Raw genomic sequence first — 24889 nt, 5'->3', positions numbered from 1 at the left:
AAACATGTAAGCGCAGTGGCTGTCGCTGGCCACTGGCTCCTGGTGCCAGATTATAAAGCGAAGGTATGGGAAACAGCAGCATGAACTCAGGGATCAGCCAAGGACAAACAGAGCTGAGTCTGCTTTCAACCTGCCCCCGGAATGAAGTGAGCTATGGACTACATAACAGGATGCGATGAGACAACAGGACAGCAGAAAGCTAAAGGCAAGCCTAATAGACTCTATCCAAAGTGTCCATCTGGGTTGGACACGGTGGCTTATGCTTGTAATCCCAGCACTTCGGGAGGCCAAGGCAGGCAGATTGCTTTAGTCCAGGAGTTCAAGATCAGCCTCAGCAAAATAGTGAGACTTCGTCTCTACAAAAAAAAACAAACAAAAAATTGGGGCCAGGCGCAGTGGCTCACGCCTGTAATCCCAGCACTTTGGGAGTCCGAGGCAGGTGGATCACAAAGTCAGGAGTCTGAGACCAGCCTGGCCAATATGGTGAAACCCCCTCTCCACTAAAAATACAAAAATTAGCCAGGCATGGTGGCAGGTGCCTGCAGTCCCAGCTACTCGGGAGGCTGGGGCAGAAGAATTGCTTGAACCTGGGAGGTGGGGTTGCAGTGAACCAAGATCGCACCACTGTGCTTCAGCCTTCACGATAGAGCGAGACTCCATTTCAAAAACAAACAAAAAAATTGTAATCAGCTGGGTGTGGTGGTACATGGCTGTAGTCGCAACTACTCCTGTGGCTGAGGTGGGAGGACTATTTGAGCCCAGGAGTCTGAGGCTGCAGTGAGCCATGATCATGCCACTGCACTCCAGCCTGGGTGACAGAAAGAGACCCCATTTCAAAAAACACAAAACAGAAAAACAAAAAAGTTTGGTCGCAATGGCTTTTTAGAGACACCATGTCTAAAAAAACAAGAAAAAGAAGGGCCAGGCACGGTGGTTGATGCCTGTAATCCTAGCACTTTGGGAGGCCAAGGCAGGCGGATCACTTGAGGTCAGGAGTTCTAGACCAGCCTGGCCAACATGGTGAAACTCCATCTCTACTAAAAATACAAAAATTAGCTGGGCGTGGCGTGGTGGCACACACCTGTAATCCCAGCTACTCGGGAGGCTGAGGCATGAGAATTGCTTGAACCTGGGAGGCAGAGCTTGCAGTGAGCCGCGATTGGGCCACTGCACTCCAGTGTAGGCAACAGAGCGAGACTCTGTCTCAAAAAGAAAAAGAAACAACTGGCCACAGAGTAGATAAAGAACAGAATGGGAGAAAGACAAGAGGCTTGGGGACCAGTTAGGAGACAGCTACAAGTTGAGAGTAAAGTAATAAAGGCCTAAATCAGAGGCTAACAAACTTTTGCTGTAGGGCCATGTGGGAAATATTTTAGTCTTTGCTTGCCATAAGATCTGTGTATCAATTTTTTAACTATGCTGTTGTAGCATGAAAGTAGCCATAGATAAGAAGTAACAGGCTGGGTGAGGTGGCTCACACCTGTAATCCCAGCACTTTGGGAGGCCAAGGCAAGCGGATCACTGGAGTTCAAGACCAGCCTGACCAACATGGCTTCGCTGTCTCTATTAAAAATACAAAATTAGGGCTGGGCGCAGCAGCTCACACCTGTAATCCCAGCACTTAGGGAGGCTGAGGTGGGCAGCTGAGGTCAGGAGTTCGAGACCAGCCTGGCCAACATGGTGAAACCCCGTCTCTACTAAAAATACCAAAATTAGCCAGGCTTGGTGGCATGCCCCTGTAATCCCAGCTACTCGGGAGGCTAAGGCAGGAGAATTGCTTGAACCCAGTAGGCAGAGGTTGTGGTGAGCCGAGATCGCGCCATTGCACTCCAGCCTGGGCAAAAAGAGCAAAACTCCATTTCAAAAAAATAAAAGAAAAGGAAAAAAAAGAAAAATTAGCTAGGCATGGTGGCGCATGCCTAAATCCCAGCTACTCAGGAGGCTGAGGCAGAAGAATTGCTTGAACCAGGAGGTGAAGGTTGCAGTAAGCTGAGATGGCACCCCTGCAATCCAGCCTGGATGACAGAGACTCTGCTTCAAAACAAACAAACAAAAAAGTAAAATAGGCATAACTGTGTTCCAATAAAACTTTATTTACAAAAATGGTGGTGGGGAGCCAGATTTGGCCCATGGGCTAGTTTGCCTACCCTGGACCTAAAGTAATAATATAATAGTCAACATTTGTTGAGAACTATGACATACCAGGCACTTTATTACTGATTCTCACAGCAACCTTGAGGGGAAGTATTACTGGCTCTCTTCTAGAGATAAAGAAACTGAGGCTGAGAGATGTTAGGTTACTTTCCCAGGGTCACCCTGATGGTATGTGGCAAAACTGGGATTCAACTCAGGTCTTTACTCCAGAGCTCATGGTTAGTCTATGCCACCTGCCAGAGCAGTCAAAAGGAAGGGAGAGGGGAATATATGACTATCAGGTCTCAGTTCCTGGGAGAATTCACTCACTCGCTCGCTCACTCACTCACTCACTCATTCACCCATTCAACAAATATTTTACTTATGCTATTTGCAAAGTACTTGGGATTCAAAGACAAATAAGATATGATTGCTGTCCTCAAGTAGCTCAGAGTCTAGATTTTTTTTTTTTTTTTTTTTTGACAGGGTCTTGCTCTGTCATCCAGGCTGGCGTGCAGTGGCACAATCATGGCTCACTGCAGCCTCAACCTCCTGGGCTCAGGTGATCCTCCCACCTTAGCCTCCCAAGTAGCTGGAACTACAGATATGCACTACCATATCAGGTTAATTTTTTGTATTTTTTTTTTTTTTCTTGTAGAGATGGGGTTTTGCCATGTTGCCCAGGCTGGTCTCGAACTCCTGGCTCAAGTGATCCATCCACCTTGGCCTCTCAAAGTGCTGGGATTACAGGCGTGTGTCACCACACCTGGCCAAGTCTAGCATTTAAACCTCTAACTGAATGTAAGGGATGAAGAAAAGGGAATGTGATTAATAAGATCAATGAGTTAAAACATTGAAGTTGCTCTCATCCCTGCTTCCTTCCTTCCTCTAAGCATCCAGAGAGCTCTCTGATCCTTTGGGATCACAGACACGGGATATTTTTACTCTCCAGAATGAACACATAGGCGGATTTATGGTGAAATTACTGAAGCTTACACTTCAGGGTCCCTTGCTTCCTCAAACAGGGCTTCCAAGCCCTGTATCTAATTTTGCATTTCTTTCTTTCTTTCTTTATTTTTTTTTTTTTTTTGAGACAGAGTCTCACTCTGTCACCCAGGCTGGAGTGCAGTGGCCGGATCTCAGCTCCGCCTCCCAGGTTTACACCATTCTCCTGCCTCAGCCTCCTGAGTAACTGGGACTACAGGCGCCGGCCACCTCGCCCGGCTACCTTTTTGTATTTTTCAATAGAGACGGGGTTTCACCAGATCGAGGATGGTCTCGATCTCCTGACCTCGTGATCCGTCCGTCTCGGCCTCCCAAAGTGCTGGGATTACAGGCTTGAGCCACCGCGCCCGGCCCTGCATTTCTTTCTTAAGAGTTGCCTGTCCCAAATATATAAGCCTCAGGGCCCCAAACCTGGATCCAGCTTAAGTGAGTATTTTTTAAGAGCCAGGTCTGATAGAAGCCTGTTTTTAAGGATTACCAGGAACTGAGATGCTGTTTTTGGCCCTCAGGGGTTTCTCTCAGAACTAAGAATTTGGGGGCTGTCCTGAGTCACAGGTGCAGCCTGAAGTCTGTTCCCACCGCGTCCACTCTCCTCCATTTCCCATCACCTGCCCCTATTGTGTCTTCCTTTAAAATACAGCCCTGGGCCCTAAGCTTTGTGCTGATTCAAGCTCTTTGGAATTCAAGACATCCAGGAATCCGATGCTCCAAGAATTTTCCCAATGACCTCTCAGTGGGCCATTCAGGCAGGAAAGGACACACACATTCCTAATGGGGCCAGAGGCTGTGACTGAGCCTGTGTGTGGCTGGGAGTTTGCTGAATACAAGGTGCTGGCCGTTGGCAGGGCTTCCCAGGGTGGGGACGTCCTGCTGAGCTCATCAGCAGGCCCAGCTCTGTACCCATTTGTCCAGGGAAAAATCAACCCCTAGTGGAACTGTTTGTTTTATACTCTCTCACCCAAGTCATAAATGACTCACAACTAGAATGTTATTAACGTGAAATAGGAGGCCTACCTGGCAAAATAATTGGTTTTGGTCATTTTTCAGAGTGGCAGGCAAATCCACAAAGCATATCAAATTACAGGTTAGAAACTTGATGACTAAACAAGAATAATACTGTGAGTTCTCAAGGGTACATCCTGTACCTGTTTTGCCCACTGTCATATCACCAAAAAGACACAGTGAATACAGCCCTTGACACATTGGAGGAACTCTATAGAAGAGTTACTGAATGATTAAAGAAAAGGGGGCCGGGCGCGGTGGCTCAAGCCTGTAATCCCAGCACTTTGGGAGGCCGAGACGGGCGGGCGGATCACAAGGTCAGGAGATCAAGACCATCCTGGCTAACCCGATGAAACCCCGTCTCTACTAAAAAATATAAAAAACTAGCCGGGCGAGGTGGCGGGCGCTTGTAGTCCCAGCTACTCGGGAGGCTGAGGCAGGAGAATGGCGTAAACCCGGGAGGCGGAGCGTGCAGTGAGCTGAGATCCGGCCACTGCACTCCAGCCTGGGCGACAGAGCGAGACTCCGTCTCAAAAAAAAAAAAAAAGAAAGAAAAGGGATGAGCTGTTCTTAGCAGAAACACCCATTTCTCCTAAGATGAATTCGCATTCTTTTGGACGAGTTCTTTCTAAATTAACTGCACTAGCCAGTGGTATCAGAGCATCTTTATCTTTGGATATTACAACTCTATAAATTCTAATTTCTTCTTCTTTTTTTTTTTGAGACAGAGTTTTGCTTTTTCACCCAGGCTGGAATGAAGTGGCACAATCTCGGCTCACTGCAACCTCCACCCTGCCGGGTTCAAGCGATCCTCCTGCCTCAGCCTCCTGAGTAGCTGGGATTATAGGCACCTGCCACCATGCTGGCTAATTTTTCCATTTTCAGTAGAGACAGCAAAGCCATGTTGGCCAGACTGTTCTCGAACCCCTGACCTCAGGTGATCCACCCACCTCCGCCTCCCAAAGTGCTAGGGTTACAGGTGTGAGCCACTGCACCTGGCTGAGATGCTATAATTTCTAACCTATGGCTTCCCCTTTTCTGGATTCCATGCAGTCCACACACAAGCATTCTATGACTCATTACCTCCTGAGCATCCAGCTTCTTAAGTGTTACATTCCAGGGATCTTTTCTACAGTATGTTTCTAACTCCTTGGTGGTTTTTGGGGAGACCTGGGTGACACACTTGGAACAGACCTGCTCCAAGGGCTTGCTCATCCACTTTGTGTACATCCCATTCCCTTCACTTTCAGGTGACCTCACTTTCTAACCTTCCTTAGAGCAACCAATCCCCCATACCCTGTCTCCTTCTTCAGAGAATCTATGGGGATTTGTGGTTTTTAAATTGGCATATGAGTTTTAGGCACAGTTGGAGCAGGAAATGCCTTCATGAGGAATTCAGCAGCTTCCAGAGATAAAATGTGATAGGGCAAATTATGAGTCTGGGAATCAGGACACTTGGGTTCCAGTTTTGTACACATCATTCATTCATTTCACAAATGAGCACCCAAAGCCCACTATGATAGCCAACTGCAGGGCTGTGCTAGAAGTATGTAAACAAAGACACCTACTCCCGCCCAAAGGCAGCCCAGTGGGGGAAGTGAAAGGATTAATTGCAATAATAGAGAATTGTAAAAGGAATTGGGAGCACTTAGTGAGGTGGTTCTCCTATTGCACCATCACGATCCCCACGGGTGTTCTTTCAAATGCCAATCTTTGAGTCCCAGCCTTCAGAGATCCTGATCCGGTTGATCTAGGAATGCTCAGGGACATTGAATATTTATTCTGAGCACGTTCCCTCCTCCCTGCACTCCCCTCCCGGTGATTCCACTGCAAGTGGCCCCAACCCACACGCTTTCCTTCAAGAAAAGGTTCACAAAGGCAGGGGTCTGCAGCTGATTTTTTTTTTTTTTTCCCAAGAGACAAGGTGTTGCTGTCACCCACGCTGGAGAGCAGTGGCGCAATCATAGCTCACTGCAGCCTCAATCTCCCAGGCTCAAGTGGTCCTCCCGCCTCAGCTTCCCAAGTAGCTGGAACTACAGGCATGTGCCACCACATCCAGCCCTTACAGCACATCCAGCTCTTACAGCTGATTTTTAAAGGAGGAAGGAATACAAACTTACGAGGCACAGAGGGAAAAAATGGCATGATTTTACCCTACACTCTAAGACAATGAAGGCCAAGAGGCATGAATACCACAGCTTCCTGACCTACCCAAATGGACACCTTTATCTCCACTAGCAACTTTTTCTTTTTTTTTTGAGACACAGTCTCACTCTTGCCCAGGCTGGAGTGCAGTGGCACGATCTCGGCTCACTGAAACCTCTGCCTCCCGGGTTCAAGCGATTCTCCTGCCTTAGCCTCCAGAGTAGCTGGGACTACAGGCGTGAGCCATCATGCCCAGTTAATTTTTGTATTTTTAGTAGAGATGGGGTTTCACCATCTTAGGCTGGTCTTAAATTCCTGATCCACCCGCCTCAGCCTCCCAAAGTGCTGGGATTACAGGTGTGAGCCACCATGACTGGCCAATTTTTGTATTTTCTTAGTAGAAACAGGGTTTCACCATACCGGCCAGGCTGGTCTCAAACTCCTGACCTCGTGATAAGCCCGCCTCGGGCTCCCAAAGTGCTGGGATTACAGGCATGAGCCACCACGTTGGGCCCATTGGCAACCGTTTCTATAGCACCAGCAGAGGAAGAGGTATCCTGCTCCTGGTGGAAGCTAAACTCATCTAAGCTCCTTCTCCCCTCCGTCTCCCACCCTCACCAACCCCATCTCACTGCTCCACACACATACACCCTTCTGTTCTCTGCCGCCTCTCCTGGATTCTCCCCCTAAACCTCTAAACACACTAGACTCTCCTATTCCTAAAACCAAAAACACTTCCCTTCACTCTGGGGCCTCCACTTACCATCTTTTTTTTTTTTTTTTTTTTTAATTTTTTTGAGATGGAGTTTCACTCTTGTTGCCCAGGCTGGAATGCAATGATGCAATCTCGGCTCACAGCAACCTCCGCCTCCTGGGTTCAAGCGATTCTCCTGCCTCAGCCTTCCAAGTAGCTGAGATCACAGGCATGAGCCACCATGCTTGGCTACTTTTGTATTTTTAGTAGAGACGGGATTTCTCCATGTTGGTCAGGATGGTCTCGAACTCCCGACCTCAGGTGATCCGCCCGCCTCAGCCTCCCAAACTGCTGGGATTATAGGCATAAGCCACCGTGCCCAGTCCCATTTACTACCTTTTATTTCTCATTTATTTCTCTGACAAGCTTTTTTTTGAGATGGAGTCTCGCCCTGTTGAGTGCAGTGGCATGGTCTTGGCTCACTGCAACCTCCAGCTCCTGGGCTCAAGTGATCCTCCTGCCTCAGCCACCCAAGTAGCCAGGATTACAGGAGTGCGCCATGACGCCTGGCTAATTTTTGTATTTTTAGTAGAGACGGGGTTTTGCATGTTGGCCAGGTTGGTCTTGAACTCCTGACCTCAAGTGATCCACCCGCCTCAGCCTCCCAAAGTGTGGGATTACAGGTGTGAGCCACCACACCCGTAGCTGCCAAGCTTCTTTAAAGAAAGAAAAAAGAAATAAAAGGGCTATGAAACCAGCGTATGTTAATTAAAGAAAATTTCAAAACTAAAAGAAAAAAAGGCCTTCACACCTTATCATAAGCTCTCAAAACATCAATCATAACTGCTTCAATTAATTTTGTCACCAGAATGTAAATACCTCCAGGATGGGGACATGGTTTTCTTTTTCATCATTGTGTCCTCAGTGGACCCAGAAGACTCAATAAATATGTATTTATTGGGGACTACTAGATGGAGGAGAGAGGGAGGGAGACAAGGGCTAAAAACCTACCTTCTGGGTACAATGCTTAGTACCTGAGTGACATAATCATTCATACCCCAAACCTCAGCATCATGCAATACACCAGGTAACAAACCTAGGTAACATAAAAGTAACACAAATCATCCATATTATACACCCATAACCATATTGACTCTGGTATCCATCCAATCTTTATGTTTTCTTTATTAAAAATAAAAAATGAGGACAGGTGCCATGGCTCACGCCTGTAACTCCAGCACTTTGAGAGGCTGAGGTGGGAGGATCATTTGATGCCAGGAATTTCAGACCAGCATAAGCAACATAGCAAGACCTCATCTCTAAAAAAAAAAAAAAAAAAAAAAAAACTTAAAATTAGCTGGGCGTGGTGGTGCGTGCCTGTAGTCTCAGCTACTCAGGAGACTGAGGGTGGGAGGCTCGCTTGAGCCTGGGAGGTCAAGGCTGCAGTGAGCCATGATCATGCCACTGTCCTCCAGCCTGGGTGACAGAGCAAGACCCAGTCTCAAAAAACAAAAACAATAATGACATCAGGCTGTACATACATAATTCAGAAAAGAATGTTTTATAACCTGCTTTTTTCGCTAAAAACATATCATATATTTCTAGTTCATTATCCATTTTTAGTTGATGCTTTTAGTTTGGATAGACAATAATTTATAGCTTTTCAATTTTAAATATTAAAAAGAACACTGTGATAAACATCCTTGTGTCTAAAAACTTTGTATGTATCAGTAATTACCTAAATAGGTTAAGTTGAGCTGGGACTGCTGTGTCAAAGAATGGGCAAAAATCTATGGCTCTTGAAACCTACCATAAAATCCCATTTGGAATGCTTGTAACAAGTCATGTTCCTTTCTTGACACCCTCATTATCAAGTATTATTAAAATTATTTTTCTGCCAATTTAAGAGATGAAATGGTGTCTCCTTTTAATTTGGATTTATTTGATTCCTAGTGGTTGAATTTGTTTCATATTCTTATTTCAGCTCATCTTCTAGAAGTCATCTATAGCTACTGTCAGTTTCTAGGCTTCCAAGGACTCCCTTCAGCCTATTGCAATGTAGCTTCTGACCCTACTCCTCCATGGACAGATGACATCCATTTCTGAAATCCAGGGGCCACACTTCAATCTATCTCATGAGGTATCTCTGCTGGGTGGACACCAATGGTCTCCCTGCCTGAAGACTCTGCTTCTCTGACTTCTGTGAGCATAACCTCTTCTGGTCACTCTTGTTCTCTGGCATAGACTTCTCTTGCGGGGGGTGGCCTTCAGCATCATTATTGCTCAGGGCAGTACAAAAGACCACATAAGGGAGTATGATTGTTGGTGAGGAGCCAAGATCATGCCATATCTTGAGAAGAGATGGTAGCAGCCTGGAATGGTTTGGTGGCCATGGGAATAAAGAGAAAGGGATTGATTTGACAGATGTTTAATGGGTAAACATCACAGGATTTGGCAATTGGCTCTGGAAGATAAATGGGAGGAAAGAGTCTAGGATGACTGCTGTGTTTCATCTTGCGGGTTGGGGGTGACTTGACTATGTTGGTGACTTTGCTCAATCCAATAGGGGATACAAAAAGAGCAAAGACATGCAAGGGAAGATGATGAAAGTGGTATCCCAGAAAATGAGAGGGTGACCAACAGCACCAAAAATCAGGCAATCAGATAAACCAGTTTCTAAGCCGAGGAAGGGGAGTGACAATTCTTTCAAGAAGATTGTCCATGGAGAAACAATAGGGTAATAACCAGAGGGAGTACAGGGTTGAAGGGGTGTTTTTTGGCTGAGGGCAACGGACCAGTAGAGGCTGAGCAGCTGAAAGTACAGGTGCCAAGCAGGTGGCTGAAGGAGTAAGATCCCAGAGATGGGATGAAGTGGGATCATAACAGAGGAAGGGCTGAACAGAAAGAATATCTCCATGCATGAGGCAGCAGGATGCAGATGTACACATTCCCTTGGAGGCTCACAGTAGGAAGTGAAAGTTCCTGCATTTTGAACTTTCCTCCCTCTGTGATTTAGAAGGTGAGGTTATCTATTAGGCACGTCGGTGAGTAAGCAGTTGGAACCAAGTGGTGAATGTTTATAGTAGAGGGTTCTGACCAAAGACAAAGATTGCTCAATGGCACTGAGGTCCAACTGTAGTTGAATGCCCTAGATTTATAACAACCACAATCTGTACACTTCTATCATTTTTAGTTGCTATATTCTACACCCCAAGCAGATATACATAGGGATAAACTGAGTCAGGCAATTCAGGTTTGGAAGCTTGCAAAGTTGGTACAGTTTGAGGATGAGGGGTTTAAGGAGCTGAGGGCATGAATGAGAAGTCTGAGTTGACCACAGGGCACCAGTTGGGTCAGGTAGAGAATGCAGTTAAAAAGAGAAAAAACAAAAGAAAAAATGGCCGGGCACGGTGGCTCACATCTATAATCCCAGCACTTTTGAGAGGCCAAGGAGGATGGATCACTTGAGGTCAGGAGTTCAAGATCAGCCTGGCCAACATGGTGAAACCCTGTCTCTACTAAAAATATGAAAATTAGCTGGGCATGGTGGTGGGCGCCTGTATTCCCAGCTACTCGGGAGGCTGAGGCAGGAGAATCACTTGAACCCAGGAGGCGGAGGTTGCAGTGAGCTGAGATCGCGCCACTGCACTCCAGCCTAGGTAACAGAGTGAGACTCTGTCTCTGAAAAACAAACAGACAAACAAACAAACACCATAACAGCAACTGCAAACATCAAGGATTAGGCCAGGAGTGGCGGCTCACACCTATTAATTCCAGCACTTTGGGAGGCTGAGGTGGAAGAATCACTTTAAGCCAGGAGTTCAAGGCTAGCCTAGGCAACAAAGCGAGACCTTTGTCTCTACAAAAAATAAGAAAATGAGCTGGGTGCAGTGTGTGGTGCATGCCTGTAGTCCCAGCTACTCAGTGTCCGCTGAGAAATACAGATGATTGCTTGAGCCCAGGAATTCAAGGTTGCAGTGAACCATGATGCACCACTGCACTCCAGCCTGGGTGACACAGCAAGACACTGCATATTTAAAAAAAAAAAAAAAAAGGTTTAGTGGTACAGAGTAAGAAAACTGAAAAACAGGAAGTTACAATAGACAGATCATTAGTGTTTCCAGCATGGTCACAAGAGAGGAATGTGTTGAAGTAGAAGTGGACATAGATTTGAAAAAAATCAAGGCTTTGTACAGCCAATTCTAAGGCCTTGCTTGAAAACAATCAGGGTGGCAGAATTTGGGATGAAAACTGCAAAGCAGAATTGAGGCCTCAGTGACTCCTGCATAGTGACTGTGAGATTGGCAGATGACAGAGAGCTGGTGAAGTAACCAGATGGCATGGGCCTTCTGACCCTTTCCAGACCTCATGGAAGTGGCAGAAAACTGTAGTCAACATCAGGGGCTCAAATTGTGGCTCCAGCAGTGATTAGCAACATGGCCTCGGGCAAGTCAATTTAACCTCTCTGTGCCTCACTTGCCTTATCAGTAACATGAAGACATAATAGTACCCTCAAGTAAAGTGCTTATAAAAAGGCCTGCCGGCCGGGCGCGGTGGCTCAAGCCTGTAATCCCAGCACTTTGGGAGGCCAAGACGGGCGGATCACGAGGTCAGGAGATCGAGACCATCCTGGCTAACACGGTGAAACCCCGTCTCTACTAAAAATACAAAAAAACTAGCCGGGCGAGGTGGCGGGCGCCTGTAATCCCAGCTACTCGGGAGGCTGAGGCAGGAGAATGGCGTAAACCCGGGAGGCGGAGCTTGCAGTGAGCTGAGATCTGGCCACTGCACTCCAGCCCGGGCGACAGAGCGAGACTCCGCCTCAAAAAAAAAAAAAAAAAAAAAAAAAAAAAAAAAAGGCCTGCCACATGTACCAGAGCACTACTTAAATGTCAGCATCATTATCATTTCTCATTTGAACAATGAGGGGGTTGTTAACAGTCTCTAAGGCACAGATTCTTAAATTTTTTGGTCTCAGAATCCTTTTACATTCTTAAAAATTGTCAAAGAGGCCAAAGAAACTTTTTTTTTTTTTTTTTTGAGACAGAGTCTCGCTGTCACCCAGACTGGAGTGCAGTGGTGCGATCTCGGCTCCCTGCAACCTCCGCCTTCCAGGTTCAAGCAATTCTCCCGCCTGTCTCCTGAGTAGTGGGGATTACAGGTGCGCGCCACCACACCCCGCTAATTTTTTTTTTGTATATTTAGTAGAGATGGGGTTACACCATGTTGGTCAGGCTAGTCTTGAACTCCTGCGCCTGATCTGCTCACCTCAGCCTCCCAAAGTGCTGGGATTACAAGCGTGAGCTACCATGCCCAGCCCAAAGAACTTTTAGAAAAAATTTTATCTGTCAATATTTTTCATATTAGAAAACTGAGAAAATATTTTTAAAATACGTAGTCGGCTGGGTGCGGTGGCTCACGCCTGTAATCCTGGCACTCTGGGAAGCTAAGGTGGGTCAGGAGTTTGAGATCAGTCTGGCTAACATGGCAAAACCCCGTCTCTACTAAAAATGCAAAAAAATTAGCCAGTCGTGGTGGCAGGGGCCTGTAATCTCAGCTACTTAGGAGGCTGAGGCAGACTTGCTTGAACCCAGGAGGCAGAGGTTATAGTGAGCCGAGATTGTGCCATTGTACTCCAGCCTGGGCGGCAGAGGGAGACTATCTCAAAAAAAAAAAAAAAGCAGTCACTTGAAAACAGTAATAAATCCACTAACTAGAAATATAACACATTTTAAAGAAAAATAACTATATTTTTCCCAAAAAATGTGGAAGTATGACATTGTTTTGCAGATCTCTTTAATGTTTGGCTTAAATGAAGACAGTTAGATTCTCTTCTTCTGCATTCAATCTGTTAGGATGTGCTGTTTCCTGTTTGCTTAAAGCTGAAAATCCTAGCAACTCACCTCACCTCTTAGGGACCTTGGACCACACTTTGAGAACCATTACTTTTTCTTTCAGCTCTAAATCATTCACAGCCCTGCGTGGTGGCTCATGGCTGTAATCCCAGGACTTTGGTAGGCTGAGGCGGGCAGATCACCTGAGGCCAGCAGTTTGAGACCACCCTGGCTGGGCAACATGATGAAACCCCATCTCTACTAAAAATACAAAAAGTAGTCAGGCCTCATGGCACCCTCCTGTAGTCCCAACTACTCAGGAGGCTGAGGCAGGACAATCACTTGAACCCGGGAGGCGGAGGTTGCAGTGAGCTGAGATCGCACCACTGCACTCCAGCCTGTGTGACAGAGAGAGGCTCTATCTCAAAAACAAACAAATAAATAAATAACTAAATCGTTCATTCACGCACTCATTCAACACTACTGGATCCCCGAGACAAAGAACAATGTGGTCACTGCCTTTGAGGAGTCTAGTTGAGAAAAAAGATGAAAACAAATTAAAAATTACAGCACGACATGAGTGAGCAGAGGAGGAAGTTAGGAAATTACTGGTGTGCCTAAGAGAGGCAGGGAAGGCTTACAGGAGTACAGGGAACCCGAATTTGACTTTACTTTTCTATGCTCCATCTAAGCAGAAGGAAGAGAATGCACAAAGGCGCAAGGGCAGGAATTAATACAGTATAAGGAAGCCCAGGGTGCGCTGGCAGGAGGAAGAGTCCGTATGCTGGAAAAGCACGTTGGCCTTAAAGTTACATTTCATCCTATTAGCCCCAGGAGGCTGGGGTGATAAGAGCTTGCTTTTCTTTTTTTTTTTTTTTTTTTTTTTTTTTTTTTTTTTTTTTTTTTTTTTTTTTGAGACAGAGTCTCGCTCTGTCACCCAGGCTGGAGTGCAGTGGCCAGATCTCAGCTCACTGCAAGCTCCGCCTCCCGGGCTCACGCCATTCTCCTGCCTCAGCCTCCCAAGTAGCTGGGACTACAGGCGCCGCCACCTCGCCCGGCTAGTTTTTTGTATTTTATTTTTTAGTAGAGACGGGGTTTCACCGTGTTACCCAGGATGGTCTCGATCTCCTGACCTCGTGATCCGCCCGTCTCGGCCTCCCAAAGTGCTGGGATTACAGGCTTGAGCCACCGCGCCCGGCCGCTTTTCTTTTTTTTGAGAGGGAGTCTTGCTCTGTTGCCCAGGCCTGGACGCGATCTCCGCTCACTGCAAGCTCCACCTCCCAGGTTCACGCCATTCTCCTGCCTCAGCCTGCCGTGTAGCTAGGACTACAGGCACCCACCACCAAGTCCGGCTAATTTGTTTGTATTTTTAGTAGAGACGGGGTTTCACCATTTAGCCAGGATGGTCTCGATCTCCTGACTTCGTGATCCGCCCATCTCGGCCTCCCAAAGTGCTGGGATTACAGGAATGAGCCACCACACCTGGCCAAGAGCTTGCTTTCCTTATTTTAAGTCAGGTTTACTGAAGTATAATTTACATAGAAGTAAAAACCACCCTTTGGCTGGGTGCGGTGGCTCACGCCTGTAATCCCAGCACTTTGGAAGGCCTAGGTGGACGGATCACCTGAGATCAGGAGTTCGAGACGAGCCTGGCCAACATGGTGAAATCCCGTCTCTACTTAAAATACAAAAAATTAGCAGGGCGTGGTGGTACATACCTGTGATCCCAGGTACTCGGGAGGCTGAGGCAGGAGCACTTGAACCCAGGAAGCAGAGGTTGCAATGAGCCGAGACCCTGCCATTGCACTCCAGCCTGGGGGATAACAGCGAGACTTCGTCTCAAAAAAAAACAAAAAACAAAAAACAAAAACACCCTTTTAGGTCTATAGTTCTATGAGTTTTGACAGATCCATAGATTCATCCAGTAATGTAAATACCACAATCAAGATATAGAATATTCTCATCATCTCAAAAAGTGTGGTCAGTCCACCCTTCCCCAGCTCCAATTGCCAGCAACTACTGATCTAATTTCTGTCCCTATACTTTTTTACTTTGAAATAATCATATACCCATAGGTAGTTGCAAAGAGGGCCCAGGTACACTTTCTCCAATGGGAATATCTTATAAAGCTATGGAAAAATATCAAAAGCCAGGAAACTGACATTGGTATAATACTATCAAGTAGACTACAGATCTTATTCAGATTCCACTAGTGCTTACATCCATTCGCTTATTTGAAAAAACATAACTGGGCCATAGTATGAAAGAAGGGTTAGCCTAGCAAAAACATGCATTAGTTACAGTTGTCCACAGAAGAAAGGAGAACTCAGTGGGGTGCAGAGAGGGGAAGGGAATGGAAGAAAACATTTCTGTAGTGGAACAGAAATCATTTGGTAGACACTTTGGTATAAGGATTTAAATTAATCCTTCTTGATCTTCTTTTCTTTTTTGAGACAGAGTGTCACACTGTCACTCAGACTAGGATATTGTAGTGCAATCATGGCTCACTGCAGCCTAGACCTCCTGGGCTCAAGCAATCCTCCCACCTCAGCCTCCAGAGTAGTTGGGACCAAAGGCAGATGCCACCACACCTTGCTAATTTTTTTTTTTTTTTTTTGAGACGGAGTCTCACTCTGTCACCCAGGCTGGAATGTTCCCAGGTTCAAGCAATTCTCTGCCTCAGCCTCCCAAGTAGCTGGGATTACACACACCCGCCACCACACCCGGCTAATTTTTGTACTTTTAGTAGAGATGGGGTTTCGCCATCTTGACCAGGCTGATCTTGAACTCCAGACCTCGTGATCCACCTGCCTCAGCCTCCCAAAGTGCCGGATTACAGGTAGGAGCCACCGCTCCTGGCCACTAATTTTTGTATTTTCTGTAGAGATGGGGTTTCGCCCAGGCTGGAAATTAATCCTATTTTTTGGAAATGAAATTTCCCATATGGCAGGGCAGCAAGCAAAAGGTTGTTTTAAATTGAACAGCCTGACCTCTAATTGAATGAAGGTCATGAAAACCCCAAATAACCATAATATTTCTGAAAATGGTTTAGTTACTCTTTCCTTACTCTTGTCTGACTGAAAACAATGAAGTAACTATCAAAAACAAAGTTATCTGTTTAGTTAGCTAACCCTTTGCAAAACCCAAGCAAATGAAATCTCTATATTTACTCTTATTCCCTCCTGCAGTTCAGTACTGTAGTAGGCTTTCCTATCTGCTCCACCATTTTATCAGACTATAGTACTGATAATGCCTTAATCTCTATACAATTTATGTATAGACATCACTTACCCATCAGGAGACAATGGTATCAGCGTTGTTGTCCCCACTATTACAGCCCAAGAAACTGAGGCTCCTGATACCCAGAATCACATATGTCAACACCGTAAAATGCTCAGAAAGGCATCCACACAGGATAAGCATTCAATAAACGTTAACTAGCTTTACTTAATACCCTTCTTTCTACTCCACCACACCCCATTTACAGCCAGGTTGGACCTCTTTCTAAAAAAGAAATGGAATAAATTTGTGCAGAAGTTCCATACAGGCAATGAAAATATCTTTGGTGACAAAGTCCTCATTTAAACTACAGTTTAACACTAGTTACTACCAAATACAGTCCCTCGGGAGTTCTGAGTGACCCAAAACCTACTTCCTGGACTTTAAGATGAGCTTTTAGTTTCTTTGAAATCAGGAAGTGTCTTTAAACCAGATTCAGTGAAATACGGTAACAATCTTTTTACTGTGTCCTGTGATAGGTATTTTATATGCATTTTAGCACTTAACCTCCAAACCTCTTATTATTAAATATCTGCTGTTACGTCCATTTTGAAGATAGAGAAGTCAGGGCACAGAGAGGTTAAGAGGTCACACAGTCAGTGAATGGTGGACAGCATAAGAGTAACCCCAAAGCAAGCAGTACCCTAGATTCCAATTTCAGTTGACTTAGCCGGCTAACAGTTCAATTTTATGCAAAAATCACAACTTCAAATGGAAAAATATAAATTAAAACAACCACAAAAACCAGACAAATGGAGGCTCAGCAGGCCTTGTAGCTCGTCCACGTTATACAGAGCCAAAATCCATGGCCACGTTACATCAGAGCCAAAATCCATGGCCGATCTGTCTTCAAAGCGCGATCTATTTCCACCAAACCACGCTACCACCGACACGTGGTAAGGGGCAGTACAAAGATCTGTCGAATTAATAATGCCTGAAATCAAAGTAGACAATAAGAAGGTAAAAATGGAAAACACAGATAAAATCGGAAAAGCAGACCACTTGCGGGAAACAAATAACGCGTTTTCAAGACAGGGCATTCACGATGAGCCAAGGCGCTGGGACAAAGTTTGCGCGGGTACCGCCGGACTCCAGGGCTGCCTGGCGCGGAGTCTTTAACGGAGACGGTTCGCAAGGAGTCGGCCTCGGAGCCCGGCAGCCTCCCGGCTTCCCTCCCGATCGCCAGTAACACGGCCGGGGAACACCGGCGACGACCGGGGGTCAGTCGCCTTTCCCTTCTGGGCTGATGGCTTAAAATACACATAAACACAAGTCCCCAGGCGGTCCGCGGCCTCTCCGTGGGGCCGGAGCTCGCTGCCCGCGGTCGGTCCGGAAGCCATGCACCTGGGGACAGGAGCCCCTCCGAGTCGCAGCTCGGCGCCGAGAAGCACCCACCTCCCGCGGCCGGCCCAGTCCAAGACCCTGGCCCCTATAGCCCGGCCTAGGCCCGCCCCAGGCGGGGCTAGGGGCGGCGAGGCGGGCGGGCGCCCCTCAGGCCGCGCGGGTTAGCAGCGGGAGCCGGCGCCGGGCATTTCCTCTTCCTCCCTACGCGCGGCGCGGCGCGGCGGCGGCGGCGGCGGCGGCCAGGCCGAGGCTGGGCACGGGCGCCTGTTCGCGGCTTGCTGGCTAGCGCGGGCAAGCGCCGCGCCCCGAGCCGCCGTCGCCGCGCCGCCCCCGTCACGACCGCCGGCCGCGGGGCCTCCGGGCGGCTGGCCCGGCGAGGGCAGCGAGAGGCGGGGCTGGCGTGCGGGCGGCGGAAGGAGGCGGAGGAGGAGGAAGAGGAGGAGGCGGCGGCGGCCGGGAGCCGGGGGAGAGGGGCGGGGGGTGGGCCGGGGGAGGGGAGGAGCGGGATTTGCGGAGCGCCGCGCCGCTGCCGGGAGCCGGCAGGCCCGAGAGTGACCGGAGTCACGGCGGGCGCCGGCGGAGCCGCGGCGTCGGACCCGCCTCCTGGAGGAGCTCAGCCCCGACCAGGCCCGGCCCCATTCCCGCCCCGCGCCGCCTCCCCGCCGCCGCCGCCGCCGCCGCGGGAGCGCTCCCTTGCCCACCCCGCCCCCGCGGCCGAGCCCGGGAGTCGAGTGGGAGTCGGCCGGCCGGCGCGGGTAGCGCCGGGACCCCGCGGGGGACACTGCAGCCGGAGCCCGGGAGGGGCCGCGCCGCCACCGTCTGAACTAGGATGTCCCGACATGAAGGTGAGAGGAGCCCCCGCCCCCACCCGCACCGCCCGGGCCTCGGCCTACCCCGCCCGGGCCCGGCGCGGCAGAGGGCGGCCAGGAAGCGGCGGAGACTTTGGCCGAGCCCGAGCTGGGCCCGAGGCGGTGGACCCGGGAGCGAGCGAGAGAGGGCGGAGAGCCGCGGCGCCGCTGCCGCCACGGCCGCGGCCCTTAGCTGGGCCTGGTGCTGGAGGCGGGGCGGCCCGGGCGGCCGGAGGGTTTGCACTGTCATGGGGCGGGGGGGAGGGGAGGCGGCGGGGCCCGTTACCGGCGGGAGCTCGGCCCTCGGGACTGATACCGGACGCCGAGGCCCGCCCGGCCGGTTCAGGAGCCGCGGGCCCCAGCGCGGCCTAGCGCTCCCCTCGCCCCGGAAGAGCCCGGTGTGGTCGCAGAGCCGGGCCGCGGGCGGCAGCAGGAGGCAAAAGAGCCGGCCCGGGACCCGGCAGGCGCGTCCGGTCGCCGGGAGAGACGGCGAGTGTCCCCGCCTGCGGGCGACCGCGGGGCTGGCGGGAAGGCTCTGCGGCCAGGGGACGGGAAGCCCTCGCCGCCTGGAGCCCGCCCCAGCCTCGCGGCTAGGCCTCGGCGCGTCCCTGGGCTCGGGTAACCAAGTTCCCGGGGTGGATCCGACCCCGCCGCCGCAAGCAAACTCCCTGCTCAGTCACCCAGGCGGAGCAAGGCTCGCTCCCCGCCGGCCCCGGTGCCCTCGCCGGCATGTGCTGCCTACCAGACAAGGTTTTGGAAAATGACGATGGTGAGGTCTATTCATGGTCGGGGGTCTTTTTGGACCTTGTTGTGCATTTAAAAACACGATTGGAGTACAGTTGCAAATAAGCAGACTGCTCTAAGCCCAGTCCCAGGGCACAAAGAGACAAATGTTTAGGGTCGAGGCTTTGAGCTGGTAAGAAATAAGTTAACTTTAATTTACTGCCATATGGTTTAGAAAAGGAGGAGGGGGTTGTGTTTTCTTTGTTTCACTACTACAGGTTTTTGGATAAAAAGTGTTAAGAGTCTTGGCGGAAAGTTTGTCCTGTTAAGGTTAATACAAGATTGTAGGAGTGGCTTGAAAGTTTGTGTACTCATGATTTTAAAATCCCATATAGGTGATGTAGGAGTGGAGAAAGTTTAGTGAGTCAGTTTAGTGTGTGCTTCGCACTATGGGAAAGATATTCTTTGGGAAATACAGACCTTAGAATTTCAAGGCTGAAAAACTCAGATTGATTAAAATTGTATTTAGAACAAGTTTCAAAATTCGCATTACTAATTACAGCGTTGAAATTGACCCAACATTCTGTGTTCAACGATTCTGTATTTTAAAAGTTACAAAACTAATATGAAATATACTATATTTTCTTAGCAAAGCATTTACTGAGTACTTACTGTGTTCAAGTGTTGGACATTTTGAAATAATGAGGTACCTAGCCTCATTGAAAGGGACACATAAGTGGGAAGCTGTGCCTCTTTTCCCACTTTGGCTGCTTCATGGAAATGTATCCTTATCTCTGTAATTTTAAGAACTTGTAATTAAAGTTATAATCAAATTTCAATTTGTGATGTTAAAGTTTATCTTAAACTGTAGTCATGTGTACACTGACCACTTTCAAGACAAGAGTGAGCAATGGCTGCAGGCTCTCTTCACTCTTAAAAACTGGGAGAGTTAAAGTTACAGAACCACAGCCATGGAAGAGTGTTTCAGACTCATTCTCCTTGGTCTAGGAAGGCACACAGATAGTTCCGAGGAGCATTCTAACTGAAGTGTCCTGGGAAGAAAATTCCTTCACCCCTAGTGCCCTGTTGGAATAATTAAAATCTCATATTTGGAACATTCTTGAATGTAACATACATTCTGTAATTTAAGCCCATTTCCCCCCCATTTGGTCCTGTGCAAAGGTGTGTGGTTATGAAACTTCTGTTGCCTTTTGGTTACTTGAATATTACTGAACCTCAGCACACTAGTAGCACACCTTTCCTAGTAACTTACGTTAATGTCAGAAAATAGAACATACCTAATGAAAAAGGAACATACCTAAATACATCTGTTGAAGACTTACAGTACAATATTCGATAAGTGATTATCTTTCATGGGTCCAGTTTATGGTCTAAGACAGGAATAGTCTCATGAATCACACTTAAATCATTAGATATACGTTTTGTGGAATATTAGTTTAGACTGTCATTATTGTCATCAGTACGACTTTGACTTATCAGCAAATACAGGGTTTGGCACCCCTGCTCTTAGTTCTTTTCTTACCTTTCCCTTTTTTGGGCCAACGAATCCCATTTCTTTCAGCATTTCTTTCTTTTTTTTGTTTTAACTTGTTTTCCAACTTGTTACCAAGTTGGAGTGCAGTAGCACCATCTCGGCTCACTGCAACCTCCACCTCCTGGGTTCTAGCCATTCTCCTGCCTCAGCCTCCCGAGTAGCTGGGATTACAGGCGCCCGCCACCACACCCATCTAATTTTCGTATTTTTAGTAGAGATGGGGTTTCACCATGTTGGTCAGGCTGGTCTCAAATTCCTGACCTCAGATGATCCACCTGCCTCGGCCTCCCAAAGTGCTGGAATTACAGGCGTGAGCCACCACACCTGGCCTCAGTATTTCTTTAGTGGTGTGATTTTTGCTTCCTCAGTCATCTGTCCACCTCCAAATTCTCTATAGTTCTCATTTCCTTTCACACTCTCATTTCAGTAGTGTGACCCCAAACTGGATGTAATAGTCTGGTAAAAGGTTTGAACAAGCCTATCATGTTGTACTTGCCTAGTGCTTCCTTTTCAGGGCCCTGTGTGTGCAAATAATATGTTTCTTTGTCTTTGTACCCACCCTAAAGAATTACAGTAAATCCTATGATTTTACTAATGTAACTTTGGATAACACAGTCCTGAGATGGACACCTGTCAAGCTTGAAGGCTGAACCTTGTGAAGCAGTGCCTCTGAGAAAGGCAATGCAACCAGGAGCATAGAGAAATGCTCTAGTCCAGGGGTCAGCGTGCTTCTTCTGTAAAGGGCCAGGTAGCAAACATTGCAGGCTTAGCGAGCTATAATAGTACGAAAGCAACTATAGACAATGTGTAATTGAATGAGCATGGCTCTGTTCCAATTAAAACTTTATTTGTGGACACTGACATTTTAATTTCATACAATTTTTTTTTTTTTTTTTTTTGAGACAGAGTCTTGCTCTGTTGCACAGGCTAGAGTGCAGTGGCGTGATCTTGGCTCACTGCAACCTCCGCCTCCCGGGTTTAAGTGATTCTCCTGCCTCAGCCTCCCAAGCAGCTGGGATTACAGGCACCCACCACTGCACCTGGCTAATTTTTGTGTTTTGTTTGGTAGAGATGGGGTTTCACCATGTTGGCCAGGGTGGTCTCAAACTCCTGACCTTGTGATCCACCTGCCTCGGCCTCCCAACGTGCTGGAATTACATGTGTGAGCCACCGTGCCTGGCCGAATTTCGTGTAATTTTCATGTATCATGAAATATGATTTGTCGTTTGACACCCCCACCATTCAAAAATACCAATAACCATTCTTAACTTTCGGGCTGTATAAAAGCTGGTGATGGGCCGGACGCAGTGGATCACGCCTGTAATCCCAACACTTTGGGAGGCCGAGGCGGGTGGATCACCTGAGGTCAGGAGTTCAAGACCAGCCTGGCCAAAATGGTGAAACCCTGTCTCTACTAAAAATACAGTAATTAGCTGGGTGTGGTGGTAGGCGCCTGTACTTCCAGCTAGTCGCGAGGCTTGGGCAGAGAATTGCTTGAACGCAGGAGGCGGAGGTTGCAGTGAGCTGAGGTCGTGCCACTGCACTCCAGCCTGGGCGACAGAGTGAGAATCCGTCTCCAAAACAAACAAACAAACAAAAATGGTGGTGGTTGGATTTGGCCTGAGGGCTGTAGTTTGCCTTACCTTACCTCTGCCCTAGACTGGCGCTTTAGAGGGTTGATAGAACTTGAACTGTCAAGAGTCTAGAAGGGGCCCAGTTGGCTTGGTATTCCATCATTTTCTTTGGGTGACGGGAAATGAGTTCACAGACTGGACCAGCTCCTCTGTACGTCACTTTTCAGCAGCACCATGTGGAATGGAAATAATTGTTCCTCACGAGTGGGCAACAGGCTCCCCACCCTCCAGACCCTTAATGGAGATGGCAGTACTCTACATTTTTCCTGTTTGCCCGTTACTACTTTTCCAGGGAGAATTCCAGTGCCACTTTTAACTCACTTTGTGGTGTTCTTGTCATGTTAACATTTTGTAGACTTTAGTGCCCAGTCACTTTATGTTCACCCTACCAACACTGTCTAGTTCACAGTGAACCCAATCATTTTTTATCTTGATGTATTTTTTAAAATGTGTCACTGCCATACTTTCAAATACATTTAAAATGTAAGTATGTTATTCAGAGCTTAAAATCTACTTTTAAAGCTTTCCAAATAAAAAAAGCAACTTATCAAATTGCTCACTGCTTATTAGCTAAAATGAAATTATGAATGTTCTTGCATAGATTAGAGCCTCATTGATTACCTGGATCTAGGTACACGTGTCGCCTTAAATCATTCAACCTTTCAGTCACTACTATGTGGAAGGCAGTCTGCTAGGTTCCAAGGAATGTGGGGCTAAGTGAATGAGATGCAGCTCCTTACCTTAAGTCTGGCAAGGAAGATGCATTTTTTATCTAACTTCCACAGCGCAGTGTGAAACATGGCATAAGGAAGGGGTAAACATTGATGACAAAGTAATTGCCAACTTTTCTCTTACTAATTTTGTCAAATTTCAGAGAGGTACTCTACTGTGATTCTAGCACTTTCTTCTTGAGTGCCTTCTTAACTCCTTTTTTTTTTTTTTTTTTTTTAAGACAGAGTCTTGCTCTGTTGCCCAGGCTGGAATGCAGTGGTGTGATCTTGTCTCACTACAACCTCCGCCTCCCGGGTTCGGGTGATTCTCCTGCCTCAGTCTCCCGAGTAACTGGGATTATAGGTGCCTGCCACTGCGCCTGGCTGATTTTTCTATTTTTAGTGGAGACAGGGTTTCACATATTGGCCAGGCTGGTCTTGAACTCCTGATCGCAAGTGATCCACCCACCTCGGCCTCATAAAGTGCTGGGATTACCAGTGTGAGGCACCGCACCTGGCACCTTCTTAACTCTTTCTGGGCCACTTTGATTTTGGGTAAAGTTGTTTGAGATTTCAAGCCAGTTGCAGTGATGTGCACATGTAGTCCCAGGTACTTGGGAGGCTGAGAGACCCTATCTCTTAAAAAGAAAAAAAAAAAGAGAGAGATTTAAAATAAATTTATCTTTATCTGATTTATAATTTCCCTAGCTTTTTGAAGATTTTCATATGTAAAAATGATAGTGGATAAATGAGCAGGTGGTCATGTTGTTGTGCTATCCTTAGAAGTATCTGATACTATTTATTTTTAAAATGTAAAACACAAGACTACGTAAACCATTAATCTAGTTAGTCCCAACTTTTTTTGTTTTTATTTTTTTAATTGGCAAAAATTGTATATATTTATCGTGTAAACGTGATGTTTTGAAATATGTATATTTTGCAGAATGGCAGCTCCAACTTTTTGAAAGTTGTACCACTCTTTTCTTAGTAGATTCTAATTTTCTCTCACTCTTTTTTTTTTTTTTTTTTTTTTTTTTGAGACGGAGTCTCTCTCTATTGCCCAGGCTAGAATAGAGTACATTGGTGGGATCTTGGCTCACTGCAACCTCCACCTCCCAGGCCCAAGTGATCCTTCCATCTCAGCCTCCCATAGTGTTGGGATTACAGGTGTGAGCCATTGCTCCCAGCCTTAATTTTCTCTTCTCAAAACATGTTATCTGCCACTGAAACACACATATAGACAGAAATAATTTGGTTTTAGGATTTGGGGACTGCAGAGCCAACATTGGTAATTAGCATGTGATTTTAATGCAGTGCCTTTTGCCTCCCTGTAGAAATACAAATGGACTCCCACTGATAAGATCCTTACCATCAGGTCTTCTTATAACTTATTTTACTTTAACTATAATCTGTTAAAATATTATGACATTTTTAAGCCTTTTTCAGTTGGTTTTCTGTTTTTGAGACAGGGTCCTCTGTCGGCCATGCTGTACGCGAGCACAGCCTGCTGCAGCATTGACCTCCTAGGCTCAAACAGTCCTCCCACCTCAGCCTCCGAAGCAGGTGGGACCACAGGTGTGCACCCCACACCCGGCTATTTTTTTTTCTTTTTTGCAGAGACTGGATCTTCCACTATTGCCTAGGCTGATCTCAAACTCCTGGGCTCAAGTGATTCTCCCCCTTCAGCTCTCAAGAGTGCTGGGATTATAGGTGTGAGCTGCCATGCCCAGCAACTTTTTCAGTTTCAATAAATCGTAAATTATAATTACCTTGACTTTCAATAGAGAATATATAAGAATGTAAATTTATGGAAAAACGAATCACATTTTAATTTCTGGGGTCTTTGATTTCATGATTTCATTTAAAGTTCATTTTGGAGCTCATTTTCCCATATTTTTACATTCATGTTTAAGTTAAAATGTAGTAAAACATGACTACATGTTCTTGTTTCAAATTGGGAACTTAATTTGGAAGAATTTCCTT

The 24889-nt window shown here is 47.1% G+C and overlaps 1 protein-coding gene across 1 annotated transcript in view; it reads left to right on the top strand.

Moving 5' to 3' along the window:
* The first annotated feature begins 17924 nt into the window (after positions 1 to 17924).
* Positions 17925 to 24889, top strand: part of KCMF1 (potassium channel modulatory factor 1) — an 85463-nt gene continuing 78498 nt past the window's right edge. Inside the window, exon 1 of the mRNA XM_030921260.1 lies at positions 17925 to 18281. Within this exon, the coding sequence (XP_030777120.1) occupies positions 18266 to 18281 (16 nt within the window). The 5' untranslated portion in view covers positions 17925 to 18265. The remainder of the gene's footprint in view (positions 18282 to 24889) is intronic.

This window comes from Rhinopithecus roxellana, chromosome 17 (assembly GCF_007565055.1).
Source record: "Rhinopithecus roxellana isolate Shanxi Qingling chromosome 17, ASM756505v1, whole genome shotgun sequence".
Taxonomy (NCBI): Eukaryota; Metazoa; Chordata; class Mammalia; order Primates; family Cercopithecidae; genus Rhinopithecus; species Rhinopithecus roxellana.
This window is presented reverse-complemented; position numbering and strand designations above follow the sequence as displayed.